We start from the raw sequence: 27054 nt of genomic DNA on the forward strand, positions 1-27054 counted from the left end.
AATTAACTTGTTGGTTTTGGATTTTTTCTTAGCTTCAAGAGTGCATTTTTGTTTGTATGACCCTCAACACAGGCTTTGAGAATCCCGGGCCACGTACTGATACTTATGCTTAAATTAACCCACTCATATTCTGGTTTATTTCAAGAAAAACATTTTGACTAGTGGAAATTCTAATTGGCTGGTAACTTAAATCTAGCAGCCATATTGGCAGGTGGTCAAAAATGTTAATTTCAAGGCCTGCAGGGAGAGCAGGTGGTGATATAGGAGTGAGTGAGAAAAGGATCACATATTGGTGTTTAAGACTGAATAATGACATCACAACTGTTCATTTAAAATGAGTTATTCCTCTAAACCTGACTTCAAATTCCCCAAATCTTTTCGCGCGGTGCCGTTCGGCCCCCGGCCCTCAGCAAAATCTGGCCCTCTGGTAGCGAGGACATTTTTTTGTGGTCCTCTCTATCATCAAAGTTCCTGGTGACGGCATGACAATATTTGTTCGGCCCCAGCAACAATCTGGGTTTCTCATGTGCCCCCCCATGAAAAATAATTGCCCACCCCTGGCCTACTTACTGGTTCGTTAACATGGTAACTAATGGTCAGTTCTTAAGTAACTACCATTAAGGAACTACCTATTAACTATTCATGAACTAATCATGAACTAATGGTTCGGGGTAAAATTATTGTTCTTTCATTTTTAAGATTAATATGTGTATCAAAATGTATGCACAGAAAAACATGTGTATTCTTTAATTGTGGCGTCACGGCTTAACTCGCGCATGCGTAATTGGAAGATATCTGTGCGGCCGAAGTAGCATTTTAACATCGCTAGGTGGTGCTGTCACGCGGAGGGTATCTTTGCGGCGCGTCAAGCTGCTGGCTGGGTTCTCCGGTTCTGCAGATAGGTACTATTGTAGCCACGGCCTGGCCACATTCTGGCGTTGTCGGCAAGGACACAGTGACTGTTTATGCGGGCTGAGACAAGAATCCATTTAGTTGGCTTGTTTTTCTTTTTCTTTTTCTGTTCTTTTTTCTTTTAACAAAACAGCAGTGTGCGCATCGGGAGTTGCAGAGCGCTGGTGCCACCCTGCCTTGGTCCCTACTTCCTCCTGACTCATCCCAGGCATGAGTGAGCTTCAGGAATTGAAGGAGTTGGTCCGGGAGGCGATTTTTTTTTGGATGATGGCGAAGGCATAACCCGCCCCTCTCTGCCTCTGTTTGGCCTAGCGTCACACTTCCATCCAAACACATTCGCTTTGCTATCCTGCATTACATCTCTTTCTACAGTCTGTGGTCAGACCGTCAGTCCGGGAGCTGCAGGCTGAAAAGGAGCAGCTGCTGCGAGAGCGAGCGACAGGCGACCCAGACTCTGGTCAGGGTAGTGATGAAAAAAGGTAGACTACACCACTGAGTTAACCCCAACACTGATAGTAGCCGTGCTGGTGCGGTCAAGCCATAACATGCCATAATTCTCGGTGGTAATGTCATTGTTGAGTTGTTTTATCAAGATACAGGCTACGTGTAATGTTTGCACCAACATTTTTGTAAAATGACCGGGCTAGTGTTATCTCCCAGGCTTTTTATCTAATGATAGTTACAGCAGCTGTAACTATCATCATTAGATAAAAAGCCTTAACACAATTGTTGTGCACATCTTGCGTGTGCTTGGCGTGTGCGTGCTTGCTGCGGCTGGCACGCCCGCGGCAGCGTGGCTGGTGCGTGCAGCTGCTGCCTGTCTGCCAACTATCTTCCTATAGAGTTGACCTTTTATTAAATTTGCTATAAACAATACAATGATGATTTTAACTGAAGATCGCTTGGGCTCACTTCAGAATCGAGGCAGTATGATTTGTGTGTGTGTGTGTGTGTGTCTGTGTGTGTGTGGTGGGGAGGGGAGGAACGAAGCCACTTGTAGCCTATGTGGTTTTCAGAGGGCAGGAGAACTGCAGCTGTGAGCTCAGCTCATCCTCTCTCAAATCAAAACGAGCCTTGATTGGCTGTGGCTGCCCCTGTAAGATATCATTTTAATGTCTTTTTGTGTCTATTTGTGTAGAGACATTACTCAACCCCCCCCCCCCCCCCCCCCCCCCCCCCCCCCCCGCTATAGAGCAGTGGGGGCATTTCCGCCGTGGGGGCATTCCTCGGCATAACACCGGCCGAGACGCGCGTCATCTAGAGCAGTGGTTCTCAAATGGGGGTCCGGGGACCCCCAGGGGTCCGTGGCACTTTGCCAGGGGGTCCGCGAAAAGTTTTCAGGAAAATAAAAACTATATATTTTTTTGTGTGTGCAAAAGCTTCATAGTTCAACGAAAATATGTTATCCTTTAAATCTAAAATGGTTCATGAATTACATTCTAATCTAACAAACCTATCAATTTAAAAGTCTAGCATGTTACCGTGGAAACAATTAAGCTTAGCCCAAAATCACAAATCAGGATGAGGGGGTCCCCGGTATATTTTCTATCTTGTAAGGGGTCCTTGGCTGAAAAACATTTGAGAACCTCTGATCTAGAGAATAGAAGCGAAGCCTATTTTTTCCTTTTACCGCGCGCGGGATCGCACTCACTGCCAAGGGTGGTCCTGGAAAATCTTAAAACTGAGGGCCATAGAGAGCCGCAGGGATGACGTATTTTTGTAGGCTGAATGCGGAAGTCCCGAACTTCCTGGTTCAACACTGTTTCTGTCTATGGGATTTTTGAATGGGTTTTTGGCGTGATGCTTCAAATAAGGTCTCTGGGCAATGCAAGTTTAATCAAATGCGAACCAAGGTTCAGCGGGATAATCTTCACACATGAGGACCACTTTCATGAGTTTTGAAGCGTAAATGCGAGCCCTAGAAGTAAAATGCTCCAGCTAAGCTAATCCAGAACTACACACTGTCGCATAGGCTTCCACGTCACGTCAGCACTCAACCTGGACTGTTGTTGATGTGTGCACTCGGTTGACTGCAATGGTATTGGATGTCCCACAGGCAATAGTTAAACAGATTGACACAAGACTCTTTAATTTTGTTTGGAGGAATAAACCCCACTATTTAAAAAAGAGTGTGATTTGTAATACATATTGTGAAGGGGGTCTCAATGTGTTAGATTTTGGTACTTCAAATACTACGTTCAAGGTCAAGTGGATACAAAATTATATGAAAGGAAAAGATAAACTGTGGTACATTTTTCCAGAACTTATTTTTGAAAAATTAGGTGGTATTGAATTCCTCCTGCATTGTAATTTTGACATCAATAAGATCCCTGTCACATTGTCAAACTACCATAAACAAGTATTATTATCCTGGTTACTTATGTATAAACACAATTTTTCGCCCCATAGATGTTTAATTTGGAATAATAAATATATTAGATTCAAAAATAAAACACTGTATATTGATAAATGGGTTAAAAATGACATTTTGTTGGTGGCACAATTACTAAATGAAGATGGACTTCTATTTACTTATGCAGAATTCCTCAGAAAATACGGAGTTCCAGTTACGCCCAAAGAGTTTGCTGTTGTCTTTGACGCAATACCTGCCGGTCTTTTGAGGTTACTACAAGGAAGTATGATGCTTGATTTGAATCCACAAGTTAATGGTAACCTTATGGTAGATGGTATATGTTTCACAGACAAAAAATGTACTAATAATTTCATTAGGAAATTATGTCAGGAGTCCACAACACCTACTGCCAAGTTTTTCTGGAATTCTAGATTTGAGAATATTGATTGGAAGGCAGTTTGGAATATCAATAAGAAGTATTGTGTTACCAACAAGATTAGAGAAGTTTCTTTTAAAATTTTACATTTGATTTATCCTGTTAGCCAGGTACTTTCAAGGTTCAGGATTGATATTGATGGAATATGTGTGTTTTGTAATCTTTAAATTGAGACCATATGTCATTTATTTTTTGATTGTTTATGTGCAAAATTATTTTGGATAGAGATAGAGCGTTTCTTCAAGGAGCTGACTGGTCCAACTGTTCACTTAGAAAAAAGAGACATTATATTTTTTTATGAAAAGAGTGATATTGATTGTAAAAGATTATTTATTTTGAACCTTTTTATTTTATATGGGAAATACTATTTACATAAGTGCAAGTGGGCTACCAAGAAACCGCACATCCAACAGTTCAAAGTTGAATTTGGACATTACATTAAAACTTTATGTGATCTCAAGAACAGTAAAGCCTTAAAAACTGTGAATATTTGTAAAGATTTAAATATTTTTGTTAATGCCTGAGTTTATTCTAACATGATACCCCTGTTTGTTTGTTTTTTTTGTTTCTATCGAAGTAGCATACTCTGTATTGATGTTTAATGTATGCTTGTTGACTGTATGCTTTGGAATGAATCAATAAAAAAAAAAAAAAAAAAAAAAAAAAAAAGTTGATGTGTGCACTGATTACCCCGGGATGAACGGGCTGAACCAGGTGAGGGAAAGAGAATTTCCGTGTTCGCCCTTTGAAGTGGTGACGTTATTGACGTATATATCCCCATCGACTCAAAAGTGTAGTCTCATTTAGCCGTTTGCTAGCTAGCCGTCCTTTTAACGGCAAGTAAAAGCTTCAAAACTCGTAAAAGTGGTCCTCGTGTGTGAAGATGATGTTACTAAACACTGGTTCGCGTTTGATTAAGCCAGCGTTGCCCAGAGAGATTATTAGAAGCATCGCGCCAAAAACCCATTCAAAACTCCCATAGGCGAAAACTGTGTTGAACCAGGGCTGTTAGCATCGATGATTTCCGGACTCGTTACTGCGGCTCTCTATACACCCTTAACTTAATACTGAGAATTGTTGAGACTGAGGGTTAAAATGGGAATTGGGATTCACCCTTACTCGCTCAATACAAATAGCCCTTCACTCTTTGCACTGCGTGTTTCTCCAATACGGGACAAAGCGCAGAGAGATAGACCATGGCTCTGTAATCAGAGTTCTCCGTTCGAGGCAGGCAAAGATAAATCAAAAGATAAAGTGTACTCACGCCCATGGTTATGTCCGTGAGGAAGGTTGAGATCAAAAAGTAGGCTACGAGCTGTGACTAGGGTTTCCAACTTCTTGAAATGGAAAGAACGAACGGGAAGCATTTTCACTGTATCATTTCGGAAAAATTGAGTCAGTCTCAATTACGACATTGAAAAAGTTGTTTTCTCGATTTTCTAAGTACCTACTGTAAAATCACAGAGCTCCACCCAATGGCTCCACCCCTGGGTATACAGTCATGAAATCGGCCATTTTCACAGGTCAAAATGGACCAGAAGAGTGAGCTAAAATGGAAAGTATGCAGACTTCTGCAGTGCACCCTTCACATACTACAAAGCTCCTACTTGTCAAATGTCCTCATGACCAATGACTTATTGGAATTGGAAGTAAGCTATAGCCCACTGAGTTGGGTGAGATTGAAAAGAAAGACCCCAAATATTATGGACTTACAACCACTAAAATGTATCATTAAACGAGCCACACTTAAGTGAATAAGACTTATTCCGACAGTAATTTTAAGCGTCTGCTGACGTTTAAGTTTAACTCTGTCAAACGCAAAATCATGGGAGGTAATTTGGTCGTCTTCAGCCATTTAAACAATTACATGTTCGATGATGCCATCTGTGCTTGTTTGTTAAGAGCTGCCATCAGTTTTGACAAAATATGTAGCAAATGACTTAGGAAATATGGAAAATTACCTCAAGACAATCATAGAAATTAACAGTCAACTCTTTTCAATATTTCCTTTCTAAACTCATTCTTAGCTCCACCATCCCACTAGGCATAATGTAAACGCAAAATCAATACCACAAAGACGACAAGTCACCAAAATCACTTTTATTACTCAAACCCCTTTTTATTCAGCTTTGTGCAGGGCCTTCCAGCGGATCAGAGGGCCTCTGCTGGGGATGTACTTCACCCCGCAGCCGTCGGAGATCAGACGCTTCTCGGCCATCATCTCGTCAAACTCGTCGGCGTTGAACTTGGTGAAGCCGTACTTCTTGGAGATGTGGATCTGACGGAGAAGGAAACAGAAATCAAATCAAGGCCAAAACTCATGCGGATACAATGCGTCAACAGAATAAAACACATGTGAAGGGGCGGGGTCAAGCCTTTTGTATTTGTCTCAGTGGTCCCTTAAAGCACTCAGCACCACCCAGCTGAGGACATACACAACCAAAGAGTTACTGTCTGCAGCCATTGCACACCAGAACTGCACTGCAGCAGGACTGGTCGGCTTAATAAGCTGCAGGGGTGTAGCGATGAGGATTGCGCTACGGATGATGAATCTATTCTATGGAACAAAGTATGGTGGTCAGTGGTGGAATCCTCTAAGAACCCTGATCATCAACAGATCCACCTCAACTTTATTCATAGAACTTTACTTATGCCAAGAAAACGCAATGAACACAATGAAAATTGTGACCTGATGGTCATATAGGAACCTTTATGCACATGTATTGGGAATGTATTGATGTAGCGTCTTTTTGGAGTCAGGTGGCCTCCACACTATCAGATGTGATGGGAACTGTAATTCCATGCTCACCAAGAGCTATGCTTTTAAAAAGATTTTAAATTTTCATACCCTGGAAAACGTGTGGCGTCAGCAGGTTTGACAGCAGCCAAAAAGATGCTGGCTCTTAGCCGGGAACTTCCTCACACACTCACACGCACACAATGGTTGAACTCGTATCTTGATATAATTGTTATTGAGCTTTCGGTGGCCAGAATGCATGGTGCAAGTGAGAGCACTATCATACAATGGGGCTGATGCATATAAGATAAAAGAGATAAGAGGGTGAAATATTTGTTTACTTTTGCTTTTTAATATAATGCTTTAACAGTCTATTTGATATAAATGTGATATTGCTCTAAACAGTCTGCATATATTATTGTATACAGAGTTTCTGCCTTCTCTCCAATACAATGGAACTGGTTGGCACTCGGCTTGTGGTGCTCAAAGTGCCAAAGAAATACATTTGATAAACTCAACAGCAATGTCTCTTTCCAGAAATCATGACCCCGGTTACTCAAGATAATCCACAGACCTCGTAATGAGCAGTTTCAACTATTTTCCTTTGACCGAACTACACCCGCTAGCTGCTAGCTAGTTCCTACAAAAGAAAATAGTTCCTACATGAAGCTGCTCACAACAAAGTGGTTGGTTTTGACCTTGGTGCCCTACATTTTGGCCGCGATGCCCCAATAAATGTATATTTACAGTAAGCGGCCTTGCCCTCAAAATAACTATGGCACATGTATTGTCTGAGTGAATGCATGGCCGAGTATGTGGACATGTTTACCTTCTGGCGTCCAGGGAACTTGAACTTGGCTCTGCGGAGGGCCTCGACCACGTGCTCCTTGTTCGTGGCCTTGGTGCGCACAGACATGATCACCTGACCGATGTGCACACGGGCCACGGTGCCCTGGGGCTTACCGAACGCACCGCGCATTCCAGTCTGGAGCCTACGGGCCAGAAAGGTAGAGAGGAGAGCCAACGGTTACAATACAATTCTCCCAAGCAAAGCATGTGTGAGAATCATCTTGACTGGGTTCAGTGAGGCCATGCACCTGTACCAACACCCTGTCCTGAGCATTTTAACCACAATCACATCAGTTTAATGGTCAAGTACCATCAATGTAGAGAGGAAATCGTCGTGCATGCCACATCCTGTTTCACAATATGTACTGAGACTGAACCCGGTGTTGTAATCGAGTCACTATATCTCGAGTCAAGTCTTGAGGAAGGAATGGGTATCATTTCGTATTTTTACGATACCGGTGCTAAAACGATAACTGTCCGGAGTCAGAGTCAAGTCCCCATTACCTGAGTCCAAGCCAGAGTCCAGAGTTACTACACACACACATATACATATATATATATAGCTATCAATATCTTATTCCAAATTATTAGAGCCTATTACATACACGCACAATAAATATTTTTTTCCAGATTTTTTTATCCCATTTTTTATCCCCCATTAGTGCTAATTTTAATTTATTTATCCTGGTTGCTGCTCCACCCTCTGCCGATCTGGAGAGAGCCGAAACTGGCTCCATGCTTCCTCCGAGACATGGGCAGTAGCCAGCCGCTTCTTTTCACCTGACAGGGGAAGCTTCACCGGTAGGACATAGCACGTGGGTGGATCACGCTATTCCAACGAGTTCCCCTCCCTCCGAACAGGCGCCCCTAACGACCAGAGGAGGCACCACTTCAGCGACCAGGATATTGCATGTTTTGGTGTGGGGTTCCTATATGAAGGAAACCCCCAGGGGGCACGAGGAGAACATGCAAACTCCGCAGAGAAAGGCCCTTTTGACGACCCAACCCGGGCGGGTGGGCACTCGAGGACATGCGGACGGGCGCGCACTCCTTCAGCGCTCACACGTTTTGTATTTGTCTCAGTGGTCCCTTAAAGCACTCAGCACCTCCCAGCTGAGGACATACACAACCAAAGAGTTACTGTCTGCAGCCATTGCACACCAGAACTGCACCGCAGCAGGACCGGTCGGCTTAATAAGCTGCAGGGGGTGTAGCGGTGAGGATTGCGCTACGGATGCTGGAAATCATGAGGTAGACTTGATGTTAAACTCTTAAAAGGACATTTTAGTGTGCTGGCCTGCTCTCTATTTAACCATGAGGTACAAGAAAGCAAGGCAGGAATTGGATGCCCCCAACATGGCTGTAATGCCCCTTCTACAACCCTTAAGAAGAATCACGTCAATCTTATTCTAAATGACTAGAGCCCATTGCAAACACGCACAAAAAGTCTATCAATTAACAAGTCTGAGTCGTCTCCCAACTTCCAAGTCCAAATGCCTGGATGCTCGAGTCCAAATCCGAGTCATCAGTGCTCAAATCCAAGTCGAGTCGCGAGTCCTGAACTCTAGTACTACACTGACCGACACACATGACCAGTTCTAAATTCCAGTTAATCACACGTCCTTCATTTTAGTCGTCCTCCACTCTTGTCTCTGTAATCCCAGTATCTCCCTTGAACAAGCTACACATGGTATACACACTTTAACTGCGCTTGTCAGACTCTTAAAGCGACGACACACACAGACGCTCACCTATCAGCCCCAGCGCAGGACAACATTTTGTTGATGCGGATGACATGGAAGGGATGCAGACGCACGCGGATGTGGAAACCGTCCTTACCGCAGGTCTTCACCATGTACTTGTTAGCACAGATACGGGCAGCCTCCAGAGCTGCAGAGGGAAGACAAGGCAATCAGGGGAGACATTTAAATAATCAGTACGTCGCCATCCTCAGGTATTCTACGTCGCCAACCTTTGGATCTTGAAAATAAATGGAAAAATTAAATTGAAAAATATTTGCAGTAGGGCTAATAGGACTTGATGTTCCAATCCCTGTGGTTATTTGGTATTCTTGATGTAACCTGGTATCTCTTTTTTAACCTTTATTTATGCTCTCCTTTTCGCAGGAGTGCCCTGTTCTCTCACACACACCGACCAACCAGAATCTGATCTGCTGGCCACTGATCAGCTCCACTGGAGCGGTTGGGGTTAAAGCCTTGCTCAAGGGCACCTCAGTAGTGACAATGAGGGAGGGGGAAGTGCTCCCTTTTCACTTTCCCCACCCAGATTTATCCTGCCGGTCCCAGGGATTGAATGGACAACCTTCCGGTCACAAAGCTTGCTTCTCCAACCTTTACGCCACCAGTGCCCCATCAAAATGCGTACATTTCTCATTTGTTCCCTTGCAGAGAAAAGCGTGTGTAGCCCAGGCCTGAATCACATGTTTTTCCCAGTCAAAATGTGCGTCTCCATATTTGGCCGTGGCTCCCTGACTTCCTCACCTTCTGAAGACAGCTGCTCGTACTCATCAGAGACCATGTGACCGCACAGGGGGAACTCATCTACCTTCGCCTTCTTCCTGCCCAAGTCGAAGATCCTGATCTTGGGATCTGTGCACAACAGAGAAAGGGGAGAGGAACAGGATGTAAAAAATGACCAGTTGACCGGTAAAAAAAATATCTCCCAAAATCTATCCATGACATCAGAAGCAGACAAGAGGGAGGTGTTGTATTAAACACCATACTCATTTAGTCAGCCATGATTAGACTATAGATGCGTTTGTCTCAGTGGTCCCTTAAAAGCACTCAGCACCTCCCAGCTGAGGACATACACAACCAAAGAGTTACTGTATGCAGCCATTGCACACCAGAACTGCACCGCAGCAAGACTGGTCGGCTTAATAAGCTGCAAGATGGAGATGGACTTATGGAGCGGACTGACACTATAAATTAAATATACTACCACAATATTCAGAAATCTAATTGAAGTGATGCCAAAGAGTGATTTATGAAATGTTTGTTAAGGAATCCTGGGCAAAACAGTGCAGCAGCCTGTGTTAATGGCGCTAGAAAGATTAATCGCACTGCCAACTTCTTACTTCAAACAGTGGCAACACAGACTGACAGAAGAGCTGGTTAGCTTGCCCACAAACTAAAACTACTCCAAACTTTGTATGTTGTCCACTTCCACATGTCTCTTCTTGACATGATATCACTAAGTAATAGCTGGACTCATATGTTTCAGACAATACCAACACCAAGTTAAGGTGCACAGAGCAGGCTTACCAGGCACACCCCTACAGAAACGGGACTTGGGGTAGGGCTTGTTCTTGCAGTATCTGTAGCTGTGGGAGAGAAAACAGATGTGTCAAATATAAATAATGTTCAATTCTGCCAAGCCTTAGAACCACTATTACAGCTGCTGATATACTTATGGGATGTCAAACCATTTTCAGGCTGCCTATGGGACAAGTAGACACCTTTGAAGTTAGTTAGCAGTGTGGTCCACCACTAGTATGCAGCCCAGTGGCCCTAAAACACCATAGGTATTTAACGTTAGTTTAAGTCCTTATAGTATTAACATAAAGAAAATGTTGTGAATTAGCTAGCTAATAATCAAATGATTCCCAAACGTGGAGTCAAGCAACCACCAGGGCTGTTGGAAGTAATAAACGAGGCAACGTTAAATACACCAGCACACGGAGATGATATAACGTTATGTTAAGGACTCTTCCTAGGCTTCCCTGTACAGACTGTGGGTTCTAACACCTATAGTTTAGACAAAAATCACTAACATGGTTGACAGAACGGGGGGTTGTGGTCTATAATTCTGCATCTATAACATTATGAAGATCCATGACATGAGTGATGATGACGTTTGGGAACCACTGAGCTAACGTTAGCGCCTAGCTTAGCTAAGGTTAGCTTGAACCACTTTCAACGAGCAAGTGGATCGCTTCAAGTGAAATGACAGCATGTCACGACAGATAAAGACAGTCGATAACCGGAGGGACGTAATGTTACAGCAGGACGACCAAGTATTCGTGTTCTGGCTGTCAGAAAGTCTCCCGGCATGCCAGCACACTGCACATGGTGCATGACACTGTGCTAGTAGAGGCGCTGCCATTTTCCTCCCACTTGTAAAAATGGGCCTCGTTTTATTAAACGATGTGGTGGTAAACTTACCAGCGGGCTGGACGGCGGCCCATGGTTGCGATCTGTAAGTCAACAAGATTAAAGTGTGTTATTCGAGTAAATAAGAGGCTGGAATTTGGGGGAAAGATGGTAAAATAGAGTATTTTTAAGAGAGACCCAGACACCGCGCAACCACCACGCACTCACCGTAATGGCGGAAAGGAAGATGGCCTGACTTCCGCCGCGTCATATGGGCAAAGAAATAAATGTTATATTCATTAACGTATTATTTTTTGTTTTATATGCATTCATTAAGATAAGAAACACACGCTATTAAAATATTATTCAAATCTATTGTGATCAAAATTAATCCGGAACAATTAAGCAGTTTCAGGGGACTTGTGGGAAGTGTAGTTCTTCTTCTTGGCGATTATTTGCAGATTACGTTAAGGAAGTGTAGTTCCAGGGGACTTTTGGGAAGTGTAGTTCTTCTTGGCGATTATTTGCAGATTACGTTAAGGAAGTGTAGTTCATTTGACTTGAGTCACAAAGCAACAACAAAGTCACATTGGACGCTGTGTTCACCATGGAGGTAATTCTTCTGCCTACGTTTAACATAAATAATTTTGTCTACTTGCACATTTGACTTAATCTTCTGTCCCAGAGGTGAGATGGGAAGTGTGGCCCACCATATCATGCGACATGTTCATGTGTGTACATATAGCCTACTTACATTTGGGGTGAGATGATTTGTCCCTGTTTTATGTGTAGCCCACTGAGATAAATAATCTATCTCAGGTAAGAGGCCTAGTGGCATAATAAAGACTTTATTCAGAAACACATGGCAGTGTGTTCATTAGTGATTCATGACAGATCAAGGCAAGCAACAACCTTAATTTGAGTTAGGCATTTTTTTAGTTATTTTTTGACATTTTATTTCACAATTTTTGTTTGTAGGCTACTCATGTTAGCAGCAAGAGGCTAGCAAGAAAACCTGCTGTTTCAATTGACAGCTGACTCAGCCAGTATGCTCTGTGGGTTCAGTACATTGAGTTATAATAGGTCCATGGTTCAGTACTACAGGTATGCAATTCTAGCCTGACTCCGCCAGATGGGGGCGGCATTGTTCCACAAATTCACAAACAGAATGTGAAGCAAACCCATCCATCTGGCAACGTCAGGTTAATGCAATTCATGTTTAATAAAATAAAATAAATGTCATTATCCACAACAAACATTTCTAACACAGTTGTACATTATCCCTCTATGTTCCCACAGGGCACTGGCTCAGAACTGGGATTGATTGAGATCCTATACGGAAGATGGGTGTGTCTGACGGTGAGGGCATCTTATTTCCACTGTTATATGTGGTGAAAATGAGCCATTAGGGCTTAATCCAGTCGCTGTAGCCACCACACAGTCTAGTCTACTCAGCAGTCAGAAGGGCTCTAAATACAGCTTCCTTCCTGTGAAGACCAGCCATTCAGCCCACAACATCAGCTGGGGCACCTGTGATTTTCCATCTAGAAAATGTACCGAAGAGAGCAACAACATGCACGTCACAATCATAACAAGGTATCAGACAGAATGCATAGAACAAAGGCAGTCCACACGCAAGTTGTTTCCAAGGTTTATTCATATTTTTAAACCATGATTGTGATGTTCTGAGTCTTCATTAGGTAAGACCAATGCAGCTCAAAACACATCTAATTATATCCCCCACCATGGCACCATCACACATCTACAATATAGCCTACAGCCCCGCGGCCTGATGCAGTTTCCCACAAAGTCAGAGTTTATAATGCATTGGCCACCATTTTTATTTGTTATTGTTCCACTGACTGAAATAGTTCAAACATAAACACAAGTTACAACTTAAAACACCAAACCCCCACTAGGTGCAATTAAAGACAAGTCTTCTGTAAAATAGCAGCTGAAATTACACGGCTTTAGGGCACAGCAGATGGCGGGGTTTTGCATGTATTTTTGCCAAGCAGATAAACTAACATTTTGCTGTAATGTCGGTTCACATTTAAGATCGAAGCAGAATTTACATCAAATGTAGAATACTCAATTGACAGTATTTCCTCCCTGCTAGCAGTATCGATTTTACACCTTCATGTAGGCCTACACTGCTTTCAAACCTGTCTTAGTATTTTAATCTATTTCACAAAATACTAATACTCAATTTCACTCAATAGGTATCTGAAAAAAACATCACTGTAGTTCTGATACTTTCTGTATGTCTACATGTCTGTAACATGTGCTTCAGAGTCCTTGTATCATGTTTCTACTAGCAATGTTTTACCCCCTGTGGTAGGCTATAGAGAGGCAAAGTGACCGCCTACTTCCTGTTTCAGCACTGTAGCAGAGATTTTCATCTGCCATTTATTTTCCCATAGACATTTCGTAAAATGCTTATAAAAATATTTTTACTTGTTCAAACCAAATGGTTCAGCTATATTTAGAATCGGGAGAGACCATAGAGCATTTCACTCGGACGAAGACTTTAAAAAACAACATCGAAAAGATATTTTCTTTAAATCTGCAGTTTTTTATGTTTTGGTCTGAGTGAAATGTTATGTGGTCTCTCCTGTTTCTAAATATATCTGAACCGTTTGGTTCAACCAAGTAAAACTATTTTTATAAGCATGTTACGAAATGTCTATGGGAAAATAAATGGCGGATGAAAGTCTCTGGTACAGTGCTGAAGCAGGAAGTGACGTTCACTTTGCCTCTCTATTTATGTATTGTAATTCTCTATTCTGGCTGATGCGACACCATAATAAAAACACATTTATATGTAATAAGCACAACAATTACCATACTGACAATTCATTTGGGGGTAGGCTGATTTTGTAGTATAGCAACTGTGTGCTTAGGCTGTTCGGTACGGTATCCTATTATCAGATCAGTTGAAAATAGGGAGTCGCAGACGATGGAGAATTACTTAATTATAGTGGACTGAATTACTCTCTGGCATAGTCTACTAGTTAGGCGTAGGCTGTTGAATGTAAAACCTTTCATCATGAGATAAAATTTCCTTGCACATAGTTGTAAAACTGATCTGCAGTTACAGTTATGCTAATGTTTTATAGTCTGTTCTGATGTAATCCAGCACTCATCACAGTGACTGCATTTGCATTCTTCTAGTTATACACTTCCAGAAATGTGCATATGTGCCACTGATTAGATTAGATTAGATTTGATTAGCCTTTATTGTCTCCCTTAGGAGAAATTAACTGCCAACGGTGCCAACAGGTAGAATCAGTTGAATGTAGTAGCACTTTATTTCATAATTATGTTGTATTGGCCTAATACAACATTGTGATTGTAGTGTTTTTTGTATTGAAGAATACCAATACCAAAATCAAATTCTAAAATATGGCTAATAGTGAAAACAATTCAATTTCATGAGATTTACACATAGATTCAAGCACCTCACCATAACATTATCAATTATAATTCTCCTGGGAAGAGAGACTGCATCCTCTTTTGAGTTTTTTCCCCTCGCGTGTGCCTCGAAAGTATTCAAGATATGATGAGAACACATATTTATTCATGACCTTGACCCCCCCAAAGATATCAAGCTCAGTCTGCTGGTCATGGTCGACGCCTTTCATAATCTGCCTAGCTTTGACATAGAGGTCGTTCTCCTTCGCAACAATGTCTTCCAACCAAACCTGTCGGTCTTGCCTTGCAAACTCAAAATTGTCAATACTGCAGCCATAGAATCCTCGTTTCAGATGCTCAGGCCAGGGGTGGTCAGTCACCATGGGGTGGTCATCTCCAACGAAGGCTGTGCACAGGGGGCTATCGCTGCCGCGTGAGCGACCTACTTCACAGCCTATGATAGTCATGAGAAAGAGAGAGTAGGTTCGGAAGTTGCGCACAGATGCAGAAAACACCGCGGCCATGAAGTAGTGGCCCCATTGTGCACAGTTGTAGGTGCACTGCTGTAACTGGAATGTCTGGCGACAGAAGTCGCTGAACTTGGATGCCTTGAGACCCTCTCTCAGCTCTTGGAGGGAGGACAGATCCTTCACGCCATTGGAACTTAAGACGAAATTTTCCACTTCAGCTTGATCGTTGGGGTTCATGAACTTGCCCGCCAGAGTGACATTAAGGTTTGACCTCTGAACTTTGTAAATGCAGTCATTCAGAACATAGTAAAGGTCTGAGGCCAGTTCTTCTCTTGCATTGTACCGGATCTCCACGAGTAGATCCTGAATGGTCGCGATGTGCTTGAGAACGATTTCTGCATTTGTCCCTGGATCTGAGAGCCAAATTGCCTCTTTTTGATGGTCGTCTGGGGCGTAATCAGGAGCACGCCTTCTCTCGTTCTCCTCAAAGAACAAGCTCCAAGTAAGCCCCTCTAGGCAGTCGATGGACGTATACTTTTTGCGCAATTCCTCAGGGACGAACATTTGAGGATGGTTCGGCCACTCCAAAGTCTGAAGGTACAAAGCATGACCTTGATAGTTGGGAAACACTTGTCCTTTAGGGCCAAGTTCCACTGTTGTCAACAGGTTACCACTTCTGTCAAGTTCAGCAATAACCGTACTGCTGTGGTCATAGTACCTCCAGACGCCATCGTTTTTAGCCATGATCTCCCCATCGGGGCTAACAGAAATGAGCGAGTTGTGTAGGTGCAGCTTAGTCTCCACGTTGAAAGATGCGAGGGCTTGTAGCAGCCCCGTCACAAAATGGACGTCATGCCCCAGGTTGCAGCTGATCAGGCTAATGGCGTGAACATGACCGTTTTCAGTCTTTATGGTTGACACAACGCCAGCAAGTTCCTCTGGCCCATAACCCGCTAGCTGGGCTCCCCCATCGCTTCCCCTGCTGCCATGGCCAACCAGTATGACATGGTGTTTTCTAGTAGAACGGCAAGGGATGCCCCTGAGAAAACGAAGCGTCCCTTTGTGGTAGATCTGTAGAGTTGATATAGTCGGATGCCTCTCAAAAAGGTAAGTGGCTGACTCAATCACTACAGGGTCCTCCTCCATGATGACTATGCTCTGGTGGCTGTTAGTCTCACTGCCCCACAGGGTCGGGTTATGGTGGTAGGACATAATCCCTGCTTCAATGGCTCTATCATGGCTGAATCGAAAACTGTCGGAATGAGTCAAATAGATTGGCATGGCCACCGTAAAGAGACAGGCACATAAATCAATGATTGCTAAAACAAGTCCCGAGAGACCTTTGGCAATATGTATAAAACAAGCAGCTACTGTCGGATTCAGGGAAGACATTACTTGAAAAGCAGAATCCCAATGACTAAACCTGATGTAATCGCTATCGCAGCTTCTCTCATACAGCGTCTTCTGTGATTTGGATGTAATCTGAGGTTTTGTACGCAGTAGGTCTGCTCTATTGTTGACTGCACACATTTGTTTGGACAGGAGGGTGTATTTGTCAGGATCAGGCGCACACACTCCACCATCTCCAGGATCTCCAGGACCAGGTGCACACACTCCACCATCTCCAGGATCAGGTGCACACACTCCAGCATCTCCAGGACCACGTGCCCACACTCCACCATCTCCAGGACCACGTGCCCACACTCCACCATCTCCAGGACCACGTGCCCACACTCCACCATCTCCAGGATCAGGTGCACACACTCCACCATCTCCAGGACCAGGTGCCCACACTCCACCCTCTCCAGGATGAAGGTGGGCTGGTACGACAAACTCAGGTGGAATCATTTTGGGATATGGCCTGTGCATGAATACAGTTAGGAAGCAGGTAGATCAACATATCACATTTACTATAGCAGTGCTGATCAGGCAAATTAGAATTAATTCTGATGTGTTGTTTGATAGGCACAGCAAATTGTCTTTTTTAAGTGTGAAAGTGTTGTTAACAGTGTTGATTGGACAATTGGACAACAGCCATACATATAGCTGATATGGCTTTGGGGTGACTGTTCAAAACTACGTAAAGTGATGGTGTAGACTGATAGAAACACTGGCATAATGCTAAATTACAACTGATGATTTGGCTGTGCCTGCCAAAAGGAATTTACATTTCAATAACATAGTTATTGCCTGTTGTAGATCATTATAGTCTAAATTGTCTTATGTTATAATCATAATATAATTTAATAATAATTTAAGAAATAGGTCATTTCTGGGTTTTTTAAACGAAATTTGAAAACATTCTTCATGAAAACAAGGTACAGTTACAATAGTACTCTAATGCAGCATGTGATGGCTCACCTATTTCCTGTGTTGGACCCAAATGGCGCTTTCTGAATACTCCAGTCTACAATAAGAAAACACTGCAAATGTCAAATGCCCAATCCATCAGCTATAAGGCAGTTATTATAAAATGCTGGTGATAATATCATCGTAAGATAATCATTCCTTTAATGGCAATCAAGTAATTGATGCATGTATATCATATGCTTGAGTTGATAATTTCATAGCTTGTACAATATAATATATCACTGATTATGAATACTACTATTGTAAGTTAGATTTTACCCATTTGTTAATGAATCATGAAATAGTCAAATACGGTGCAACAGGTAACAATATCAATTTATATGTTAGGTCAACTGTCAAACTTTAAAACTGTTCTTTAATCAGAATTGAAAGTCTCGCTATTCCTATAGCACAATGCTTCAATGAAATGCCACATATGAGACACTGGAACATCATAATCTGTCCACGTTGTCCTGAATTGAATGGGGGAAAATTTCATGTCATTATCATCTTCAAAATGCAATGATCTTACCTGAATTAGCCATTTGTGGGGCCAAAGACAGCTGGAAGAAGAAAACAACATAAGCATAGGCTTTCATCATGGCGTTAAGGTTCTCTCTAGATGGAGGTGCAGACTCAAAAGAGCTCACTGTGGTTTTGCCATGCAGAGCAGGTTGAATGAAGTGATATATCATCATGACACATTTCACTAGATAAGAATGGAAATGACATGTAAAGTGAAGTTCATGACTGTAGTGACAGTGAACTATCTCTTAGACATGACTAGCTGAAAACTTAGGCCACTCTTTGTAACTGTTAACTTGACATTTCTGAACTATTTTGACTAGCATACTACTTTTGCAGAGTGACCTAAGCCCAATCGCCATGCATGTGTTATGTATGGCTAAACAGTCAACATAATGTAGAATAGAATTTGCAGTGTTGGGCAAGTTACTGAAAATTGGCAATTAGTTACAGTTATACTTCTCTCAAAAAGTAATAGAATTACTTAAAAGTTACTAGTTACTTCGAAGTATTTAGTTATTAGGGAAAGTAACTTCTGTGTTACTTTTAAAAGTCGGCTTCGATTGTTTAATTAATGCACACATTATTTTAGTGTTGCTGTGGCACAGTGTGGGACAATACATAATGTTAAGTTTTATCATTGTCCCTGCACGGCATACTTGAACATTCGCTTATTGGGGAGGCTTATAGGCTACTCAAGGTCATTAGCCTCTGGGGCTTATAGGCTACTCAAGGTCATTAGCCTCTGGGCTTCTGGCTGCAGCTGCAGCATGTGCAGCATTTTCCCCGGGCAGGGAGGTGCCTTCAAGGTCTAAGGATCATAAACCGGATAATCCTCTGAAGTTGTCTGTTATTTTCATGTCCTAAAGTAACTAGTAACTAACCCAGTTACTATTTCAGTAACTGATTGATTGATTGATTGATTGATTGATTGATTGATTGATTGATTGATTGATTGATTGACTTTATTTTGGATAATGAATGACAACATCCAAGGGATGACATGAAAAGTGTAAAACACATTTCCATCATGGTCCCTGGTCTTATACAAACATAACATACAGTAATACATAACATCAGATAAACAATACAGGACAATCAAGGAAAAGAAGAACAAGAGACATAAACCAACATACCATAACAAACCATAACACCGGGAGGCTCACTGACGTGTTACTCTAGTTTGCTCAATAAGAATTTTTTCAGAAGGTTTCTAAAAGCATTCAGAGAATTAGCAGACTCAAGTAGTTTCAAATCTGCTACACTAGCCCTCATGTTCAGGCTATGAATGTCTCAAACATACTGGAAGTACTTGGTGAAATAATTAGGACAAAGGTCATGTAATATTTTATAGACCATGATAAGTTTCAAAAGTTGTACTCTACTTTCACTTTACCAACTGAGCCACTATGGTGCCTCCAAACGCTGCCTTGTTTAACAGAACTTCGAACCGAATGCCACTTTATTTGTGAGCCATTTTTCATCCAGGAATTTTGGGGATTCCCCACTTGGGGATTCCCCACTTGATGATTCCCCACTTGATTCAAGGCAGAAGAAGAAGAAAGCATTTGATGTGGAACTGAATGCAGCCCTGATGTCAGAGAGATCTTTGATGGAGGGGAGCTGGCAAGCAGACACCCGTCTCAGCTGTCGGAATGGAAGTCTGGCCTCTTCAGGAGGTCGGGGCCAGACCAGACTGTGATGGAGGCTGACTGAGAGGGAGCTTTTAGCGATGGATCAGGAGGATGGGAGCAAGGTAGTAGTCTCACATGGTCAGACGGACCCAATATCTTACGTAACGTCAGCAAGCTTAGATGTATCTACGCTGGCATACTGCGAGACTAGGAGCCCTGTCTCTGGTCAATCCCACTTGGAGGTGACGTTCCGCCCATTTGGAGGTGCTCCAGGCTGCAGCTATACATGGTCCTACTTGGATCGGTGTAGGTTTCTCATGCAGTCTACAAAATGACCGTTAGGGGGCGCCATTGTATCATTAAATACTGCTTCTCTCCCTCCAGTGCTGTGCGCCCTAGTTTGCTAATTCTTAAAAAGGAACAATGAGCTCATATCTAAACTCTGGTTAATGCAGAACAAATGTTCCTGGCTGACTGGGGAATGTGTGGAATCCTAACCTTGGTCTGACTGTTCAAGCTGAGAGCCTCTCCGACATCACTCAACATTACAGGGGTGTTCAAGCATCCTGGCTGGGACAGGCTGATTTGTTAGGATTGTTCAGGCCTATTAGTTTAGACATCATGTTTGCTGATTTGTTAGGATTATTCAGGCCTATCTCGTGAACTTAGACATCATGTTTGCTGATTTGTTATGATTATTCAGGCCTATCTCATGAGTGTAGACATCATGTTTGCTGATTTGTTAGGATTATTCAGGCCTATCTCATTAGTGTAGACATCATGTTTGCTGATTTGTTAGGATTATTCAGGCCTATCTCGTGAATTTAGACATCATGTTTGCTGATTTGTTAGGATTATTCAGGCCTATCTCATTAGTTTAGACATCATGTTTGGTGATTTGTTAGGCGTATTCAGGCCTATCTCATTAGTGTAGACATCATGTTTGGTGATTTGTTAGGATTATTCAGGCCTATCTCATTAGTTTAGACATCATGTTTGGTGATTTGTTATGATTATTCAGGCCTATCTCATTAGTGTAGACATCATGTTTGCTGATTTGTTAGGATTATTCAGGCCTATCGTGAATTTAGACATCATGTTTGGTGATTTGTTATGATTATTCAGGCCTCTCTCATGAGTGTAGACATCATGTTTGCTGATTTGTTAGGATTATTCAGGCCTATCTCATTAGTGTAGACATCATGTTTGCTGATTTGTTAGGATTATTCAGGCCTCTCTCATGAGTGTAGACATCATGTTTGCTGATTTGTTAGGATTATTCAGGCCTATCGTGAATTTAGACATCATGTTTGGTGATTTGTTATGATTATTCAGGCCTATCTCATGAGTGTAGACATCATGTTTGCTGATTTGTTAGGATTATTCAGGCCTATCTCATTAGTTTAGACATCATGTTTGGTGTCCTTACACCTCTCTGCCTTGGGTTTCACACTCAACCGTTGAGTATAAACTCACAGCCAACAATGCACAGAGAAGGCTTACATAACAAAGCCTAGTAAGTCTGTCTGAATCAATACACGGAGAAAAAAAAAACGATTGCCCACAGCAAACACAAAGCCAACACAACCCAGCCCTGAGTGACGAGATGACAATTGGGTCTGATATCAGGCTAGCACACAGCCACTCCTTATCAAGTGACTCAAAGGCAAACCGGATGTCTCAGTCAGGGAGGTCTGCTGTGCTGAGCAGATCCAGGGTCAGCCTCAGTCTCAGAGTCAAGGTCGGCTATCAGCACCATGATGCCTCCCTATCTTGTCTGCTCCCTGTGTTTTGTCTGAGCCTCCTCCTCCGGCCTGTCCTGTGTCTAAGCCGCAGGGCTACTGAAGGACAGGGGGTCTGCGGCCGTGGAATGGGAGGGGGGTGGGGGGAGGTCGGGAGGACCAAAAAAGGTCTTACGTGCCTGTTTCTGCTGACAGATGACACACACAGACAGAGACACAGACAGAGACAGAGACAGACAAGACACTCACATACCACAAAAGGAGTGACCGACTGCTTTGTTTGACTTTGTTTCGCAGGCCAGACTAAATTTCACATTTAGATCCAAGCTGTAAAATATCGTCGAGTTGTCTCTCTAATTGTAACGTTTTTCGTTCGTTTGAATTATGCTTGGTAATAAGTTTGTTTTGATAATTGTATCGGGGAAGCCTATAGCAGCGGCTAAAGGAAGCATCTTGTAACCAAAAGCGGGCAGGTTTCATCCTCGCGGCAGCCGGTGTGCGACACTGCACCTGTAATACACACCTGATCGTTCGCTGCAGATCAATTATCAGGATTATTGATCTATAGATCTATACAGAATAGATGTGCGGTATTGATTGATTAGAGATGAGAGGTGCAGAGGTCACACTTGTCACATGCTGCTTTCTCTAAATAGAAAGACACAGATGTTATTAACATTATTTACAGCACATTATTAACATCCAATTGCTCATAAGGCAAACCCCACCCAGCATATCTCTCTCTATCTCTCTCTCTCTCTCTCTCACACACACACACACACACACACACACACACACACACACACACACACACACACACACACACACACAAACACACACACACACACACACACACACCCCTCCTAGAGACACTTCTGCTCTCTCAGCTTTAACACACAGGGCGTTACACACCACACCCTCGCTCAGTACATCAGTCACACTGGTCAGTCGGTAGTGTGTGTGTGTGTGTGTGTGTGTGTGTGTGTGTGTGTGTGTGTGGGGTGGTGTGTACTGTAGGTAGGCAGGGTGTGTGCGTGCTATGGAGGAGTACAAAATGTATTTGCAGTCAATAGTGTAATGAAGCGCATGGTGAAGGTCAAGGTGTATATATTGGGAGAATTCAAGGCCTACGGGAGCTACAGCAAGGTGTGTGTGTGTGAGAGAGAGAGAGAGAGAGAGAGCGAGAATGATAGAGAGAGAGAGAGAGAGAGAGAGAGAATGATAGAGGGAGAGAGAAGGCCTCTGTGGGGGAGATAGCCTACCTCCCGAGGGGGATCCCAGAGAGCTCAGCACCATTTTGTCCACTTCCTCATTCCGGCCGGAGCCAGAGAGGTCAGAGAGAGAGAGAGAGGTCAGAGAGAGAGAGAGACGTCAGAGAGAGAAAGAGGTCAGAGAGAGAGAGAGGTCAGAGAGAGAGAGAGGTCGGAGAGAGAGAGAGGTCAGAGAGAGAGAGAGGTCAGAGAGAGAGAGAGAGGTCAGAGAGAGAGAGAGGTCGGAGAGAGAGAGGTCAGAGAGAGAGAGAGGTCGGAGAGAGAGAGAGGTCAGAGAGAGTGAGGTCAGAGAGAGAGAGAGACGTCAGAGAGAGAGAGAGGTCGGAGAGAGAGACAGAGCAAGCAAGAGAAAGAGAGAAAAGGGGAGAATGAAGGGGCGAGAGAACACACAGCCAATCAGATCCGAGCTCAACAGTTCATGTTCTTCATACTGAGTGGGTGGTGTTTTAGTGCATATTAGGCCAGTGGTTCTCAAGGACCGCCAGGAGTCCTTGGGGGGTCCCCAGCAAAAAGGGTCATTTATCTTCACTAGAATTCCAACCATAGTAAGTAACACAATGACAGAATGTATGACTACTTTGGTCTGATGGGTTTCAGCCACTTTCTGGATTAAAACATCTACAGTATGTGAAGACCCTCCCACTCTCCTGGCTCTGCCTTGCAAGAGCCTGGTGGTTGCGGTTGCTAGGCTGATTAGGTGCACCTGGGCTGGATTGGGCTGAAATGTTGCCTGTTGGGGGGGGGGGGGGGGGGTTATGATCTTGGGAAGGTCATGGGCCCATCATCAAGGTCTGTAACCACCTGGAAAGTCCTGGAAAATCCTGGAAAACACCTCACACCCGCACCCCAGATCTGGGGAACGTCGTGGGCCCATCATCAAGTCCTGGAACCACCTGGAAAATCCCGAAAACCACCTAGAAAACACCTCACACCCACACCCCAAGTCGAATTGGGCTGAGATTTTGCATGGTGGGGGGGGTTATGTTCTGGGGAAGGTCATGGGCAGGTCATCAAGTCCTGGAACCACCTGGAAGGTCCTGGAAAATCCTGGAAGCCACCTTACGCCCACACCCCAGGTCGGATTGGGCTGAACTTTTGCATGGGTTATGATCCATGCAAAAGGACACCACCATTATGGACACCACCATAATTTCCGGCCAAGCAAAAGGTGCAGTTGTATTGCTTTGTGCCTATTTAACCCGGGCAACGCGGGGTACATTGCTAGTCTTATAATAAGACTGAGAATAATGATCTCAGTTGAATATGCAGTTTATTCGCCTCCATGGTTATCTTCTGAGATGTTGTGCCAGTAGCGTTTCTCAGGTTGTGGTGTGAGAAGTGACCGTGACTGTTTCAATCTTCGGGCTTTCTGCTGTCGCCTATCTCACTGCTTCCTAACATACAGTCTCATTTTAAAGAGGCATTGTCTACTACTCTAGACTTCTCGAAACAGTGATCCCAGCTGTGCTCAGAGATATTGTACTCAAGGACAAGTCTGAGCCTCAGACTTGTCCTTGAGTACATTGACACTTAACCCTATCCTGTCTGTCTTAGTGGAAAAACGATTCTATAAGATGATATCAAATCTCAAAAGTGTCATTTTAGGGCTGGTTGACGTGAGAATGATTGAGAACCACTGCATTAGGATATTGCAGAGTTGACTCAATTCATTGCCATCAAGTTTAAACCATTCTGGCACCCCACATAATGTCCTACATGCTGAACCCCACCCATATCAATTGGAACTCCAAGCAGGTTCAAACAAACACCACAAAGTATTTGCAGCTACTGTTTGGCCCATGGGCGAGAATACCGATGATGCTGTCCGATGGGAAGCCTTGTAAATCCGAAAAGGAAATTTCCTTTCAGGAATTGAGCAAAAACAACCTGGTTTTATCGCCTACAACACAGACAGCTTTTCTATGCATGAGACTCTGCAGGCTCTGACCACGGTGTTGATTTTACGGTTGGTTGATTCATGCGGCTTCGCCTCTGTTTACATTTCAGTCATTTTTTCCTTTGCTCTGAATCTCACCTTGACTCTAAACAGTCCCCGTGTGCCAAGTTACCATGATAGCACTTCCAGTGATTGGGATGAAGAGAGGAAGATGGGTCTCTATTCATTCAATTAGATAACTCAATTACTCAAACCAGGAGAAGCATCAAATGAGAGGATCAGTGAGTCACAAGATAATATCCGGATGACACTAGATGGCACAGAGCTCTCTCTCTCTCTCTCTCTCTCTCTCTCTCTCTCTCTCTCTCTCTCTCTCTCTCTCTCTCTCTCTCTGTGGGAGCTGCAGTGCGTGTGTATACTGGGATTGTGCAACAAATCGAGGGGAATTTTTCGCTGAATGGGCATTTGATGCCCATGTTGATCAGGAAGTGAAAGTGTAGCGTTGCCACGGAGACCGATGCCCACGTAAACAAAAACAAATAAACAAACGAGTCTGACTCAGTTCTTCCTCCCCTTCTCCCTCATCGTTGGTTTTCTCTTCAATCCTTCGATTAACAAGACAAAGACGGACGGTGATGCTAAGTGACCAGATACTGATGGTTAGCTCGCTCGCTAACAAGACATCATCTGACATAATCAGTGCCAATCAGTTATACACCAGATCGGCAATACGTCATTTTGTAGGCGGCTGCTGGCGGCACATGTTCCCGCCCCCTTTTAGGAGGGGGAAACACAAGCCTCTCCCCATTGACTTCAATGTAAAATAGCACCACCAAAAAGAAATTATAGAAAAATAACAGAATCAACCTCGTTTATTAATGACCACAAAACACCATGACATGACAATATATTACAGGTTCGTGGTTGGTCAATTCATGTGTCTGTCAGTCACGTATGCTTTTTTTGTCTTGGGAGGCGGGCGTTAACCACTTTTGAGAGTTGTGCTCCAGACGTAGATATCATCTACGGCTATGATGTCATCAGTGATGTCACTCGAGCAATTGTGATGCCATCAGTGATATCACTCGAGCAATGAAGACAGCAGCGATCACACACTGATGACATAATTGCTCATCATCATCGAGTGCTTGAGTGACATCGCTGGTGACGTCATCACCAATTCATAAGTGATATGAGTGATTTATGACAGATGTCATCAGTGATGTGATGTCACTCGAGCACTTGTGATGTCACTCGAGCAATGACTGTTGACAGTCATGTCAATAGTGACATAATCAGTGATGTCATAAATCAATTGTGACTTCATTAGTGATGTCATCAATCTAGGGCTATATAAGGTTAGAAGTAGGATCGCATATATAGAGAGAGAGCCAAAATGGTGCTGTTGGCAGCGGCGGTGTGCACTAAGGCAGGCAAGGCCATTGTATCTCGCCACTTTGTGGGAATGACGCGAACACGCATCGAGGCTCTCCTGGCTGCCTTCCCTAAACTGATGAACACGGGCAAGCAGCACACGTTTGTGGAGACAGAGAGCGTCCGCTATTTGTACCAGCCATTGGAGAAGCTCTACATGGTCCTCATCACCACCAAGAACAGCAACATCCTGGAGGACCTGGAGACGCTCAGACTCTTCTCTCGTGTGATACCCGAGTACTGTCTGGTGCTGGAGGAGAGTGAAGTACGGGAGAACTGTTTCGACCTGATCTTCGCCTTTGATGAGATCGTGGCCCTGGGCTACAGAGAGAACGTCAACCTGGCCCAGATACGCACGTTCACAGAGATGGACTCGCATGAGGAGAACGTTTTCCGCGCTGTCAGAGAGACCCAGGAGAGGAGGGCCAAGGCGGAGATGAGGAGGAAGGCCAAGGAGTTGGAGGAGGCCAGGTGGGACGCAGAGCACTCCGGGAAGAAGGTGCCAGCGTTCGGAGGCTTTGAGAGCGCCATCATGACCAGCATCTCCTTAGGATCCATCATCACGGACACCATCAACGTGACCAAGATCTCTCCTTTTCCAGTCAGACCAAGCAGACCTAGTAAGGCTCTGAAACTGGGTGCTAGAGGGAAAGAGGTTGACAGATTTGTTGACAAGCTCAATCGAGGGTGAAACCATCATGTCTCAGCTCTAACAGAATAAACACTGGGTGGTACAGAGACTTGTCTTTTTACCTCTAGAATTAGCAACCACTTGGACCAGCGCATCAGAGATTAGGTTCTGTTCACTCAGGAGAAATCAGTGTTATCAGTAAGCATGGAGTAGTAGCAAGAGCAAAGGAGACTCACAGACCAACAGGTAAGTATAAAAGTACTAGACATCTCTACCCATCGCTGTGCG

General features: G+C 43.6%; 1 protein-coding gene and 1 pseudogene across 2 annotated transcripts; one reads left to right on the plus strand and one right to left on the minus strand.

Annotated features, from left to right (window-relative positions):
* Nucleotides 1-5786: 5786 nt before the first annotated feature.
* On the minus strand, nt 5787-11593 carry rpl10 (ribosomal protein L10). The gene is made up of 6 exons (XM_083656720.1): nt 11472-11593; nt 10572-10630; nt 9789-9896; nt 9039-9177; nt 7268-7430; nt 5787-5979 (listed from the first exon to the last, which is right to left on the minus strand). Exons 1-6 carry the CDS (start codon nt 11492-11494, stop codon nt 5821-5823), a joined length of 651 nt encoding a protein of 216 aa, XP_083512846.1. The 5' UTR covers nt 11495-11593; the 3' UTR covers nt 5787-5820.
* Nucleotides 11594-26097: 14504 nt separating this feature from the next.
* Nucleotides 26098-26848, plus strand: LOC310794950 (coatomer subunit delta pseudogene; annotated as a pseudogene). Its single transcript has one exon. The product of its transcript is annotated as a coatomer subunit delta pseudogene (transcript).
* The last annotated feature ends 206 nt before the right edge of the window (nt 26849-27054 follow it).

This window comes from Poromitra crassiceps (genome assembly GCF_964638095.1).
Source record: "Poromitra crassiceps genome assembly, chromosome: 20".
NCBI lineage: Eukaryota > Metazoa > Chordata > Actinopteri > Beryciformes > Melamphaidae > Poromitra > Poromitra crassiceps.

Bases quoted from the DNA above. Each gene is read 5' to 3' on its own strand.
- rpl10 (XM_083656720.1), bottom strand. From the start codon at position 11,494: ATGGGCCGCCGTCCAGCCCGCTG. The intron at 10,631-11,471 runs GTAAGTTTACCA...TCTCTCCCACAG, and splicing joins GGCCGCCGTCCAGCCCGCTG to CTACAGATACTGCAAGAACA. The intron at 5,980-7,267 runs GTAAACATGTCC...CTTCTCCGTCAG, and splicing joins AGTTCCCTGGACGCCAGAAG to ATCCACATCTCCAAGAAGTA.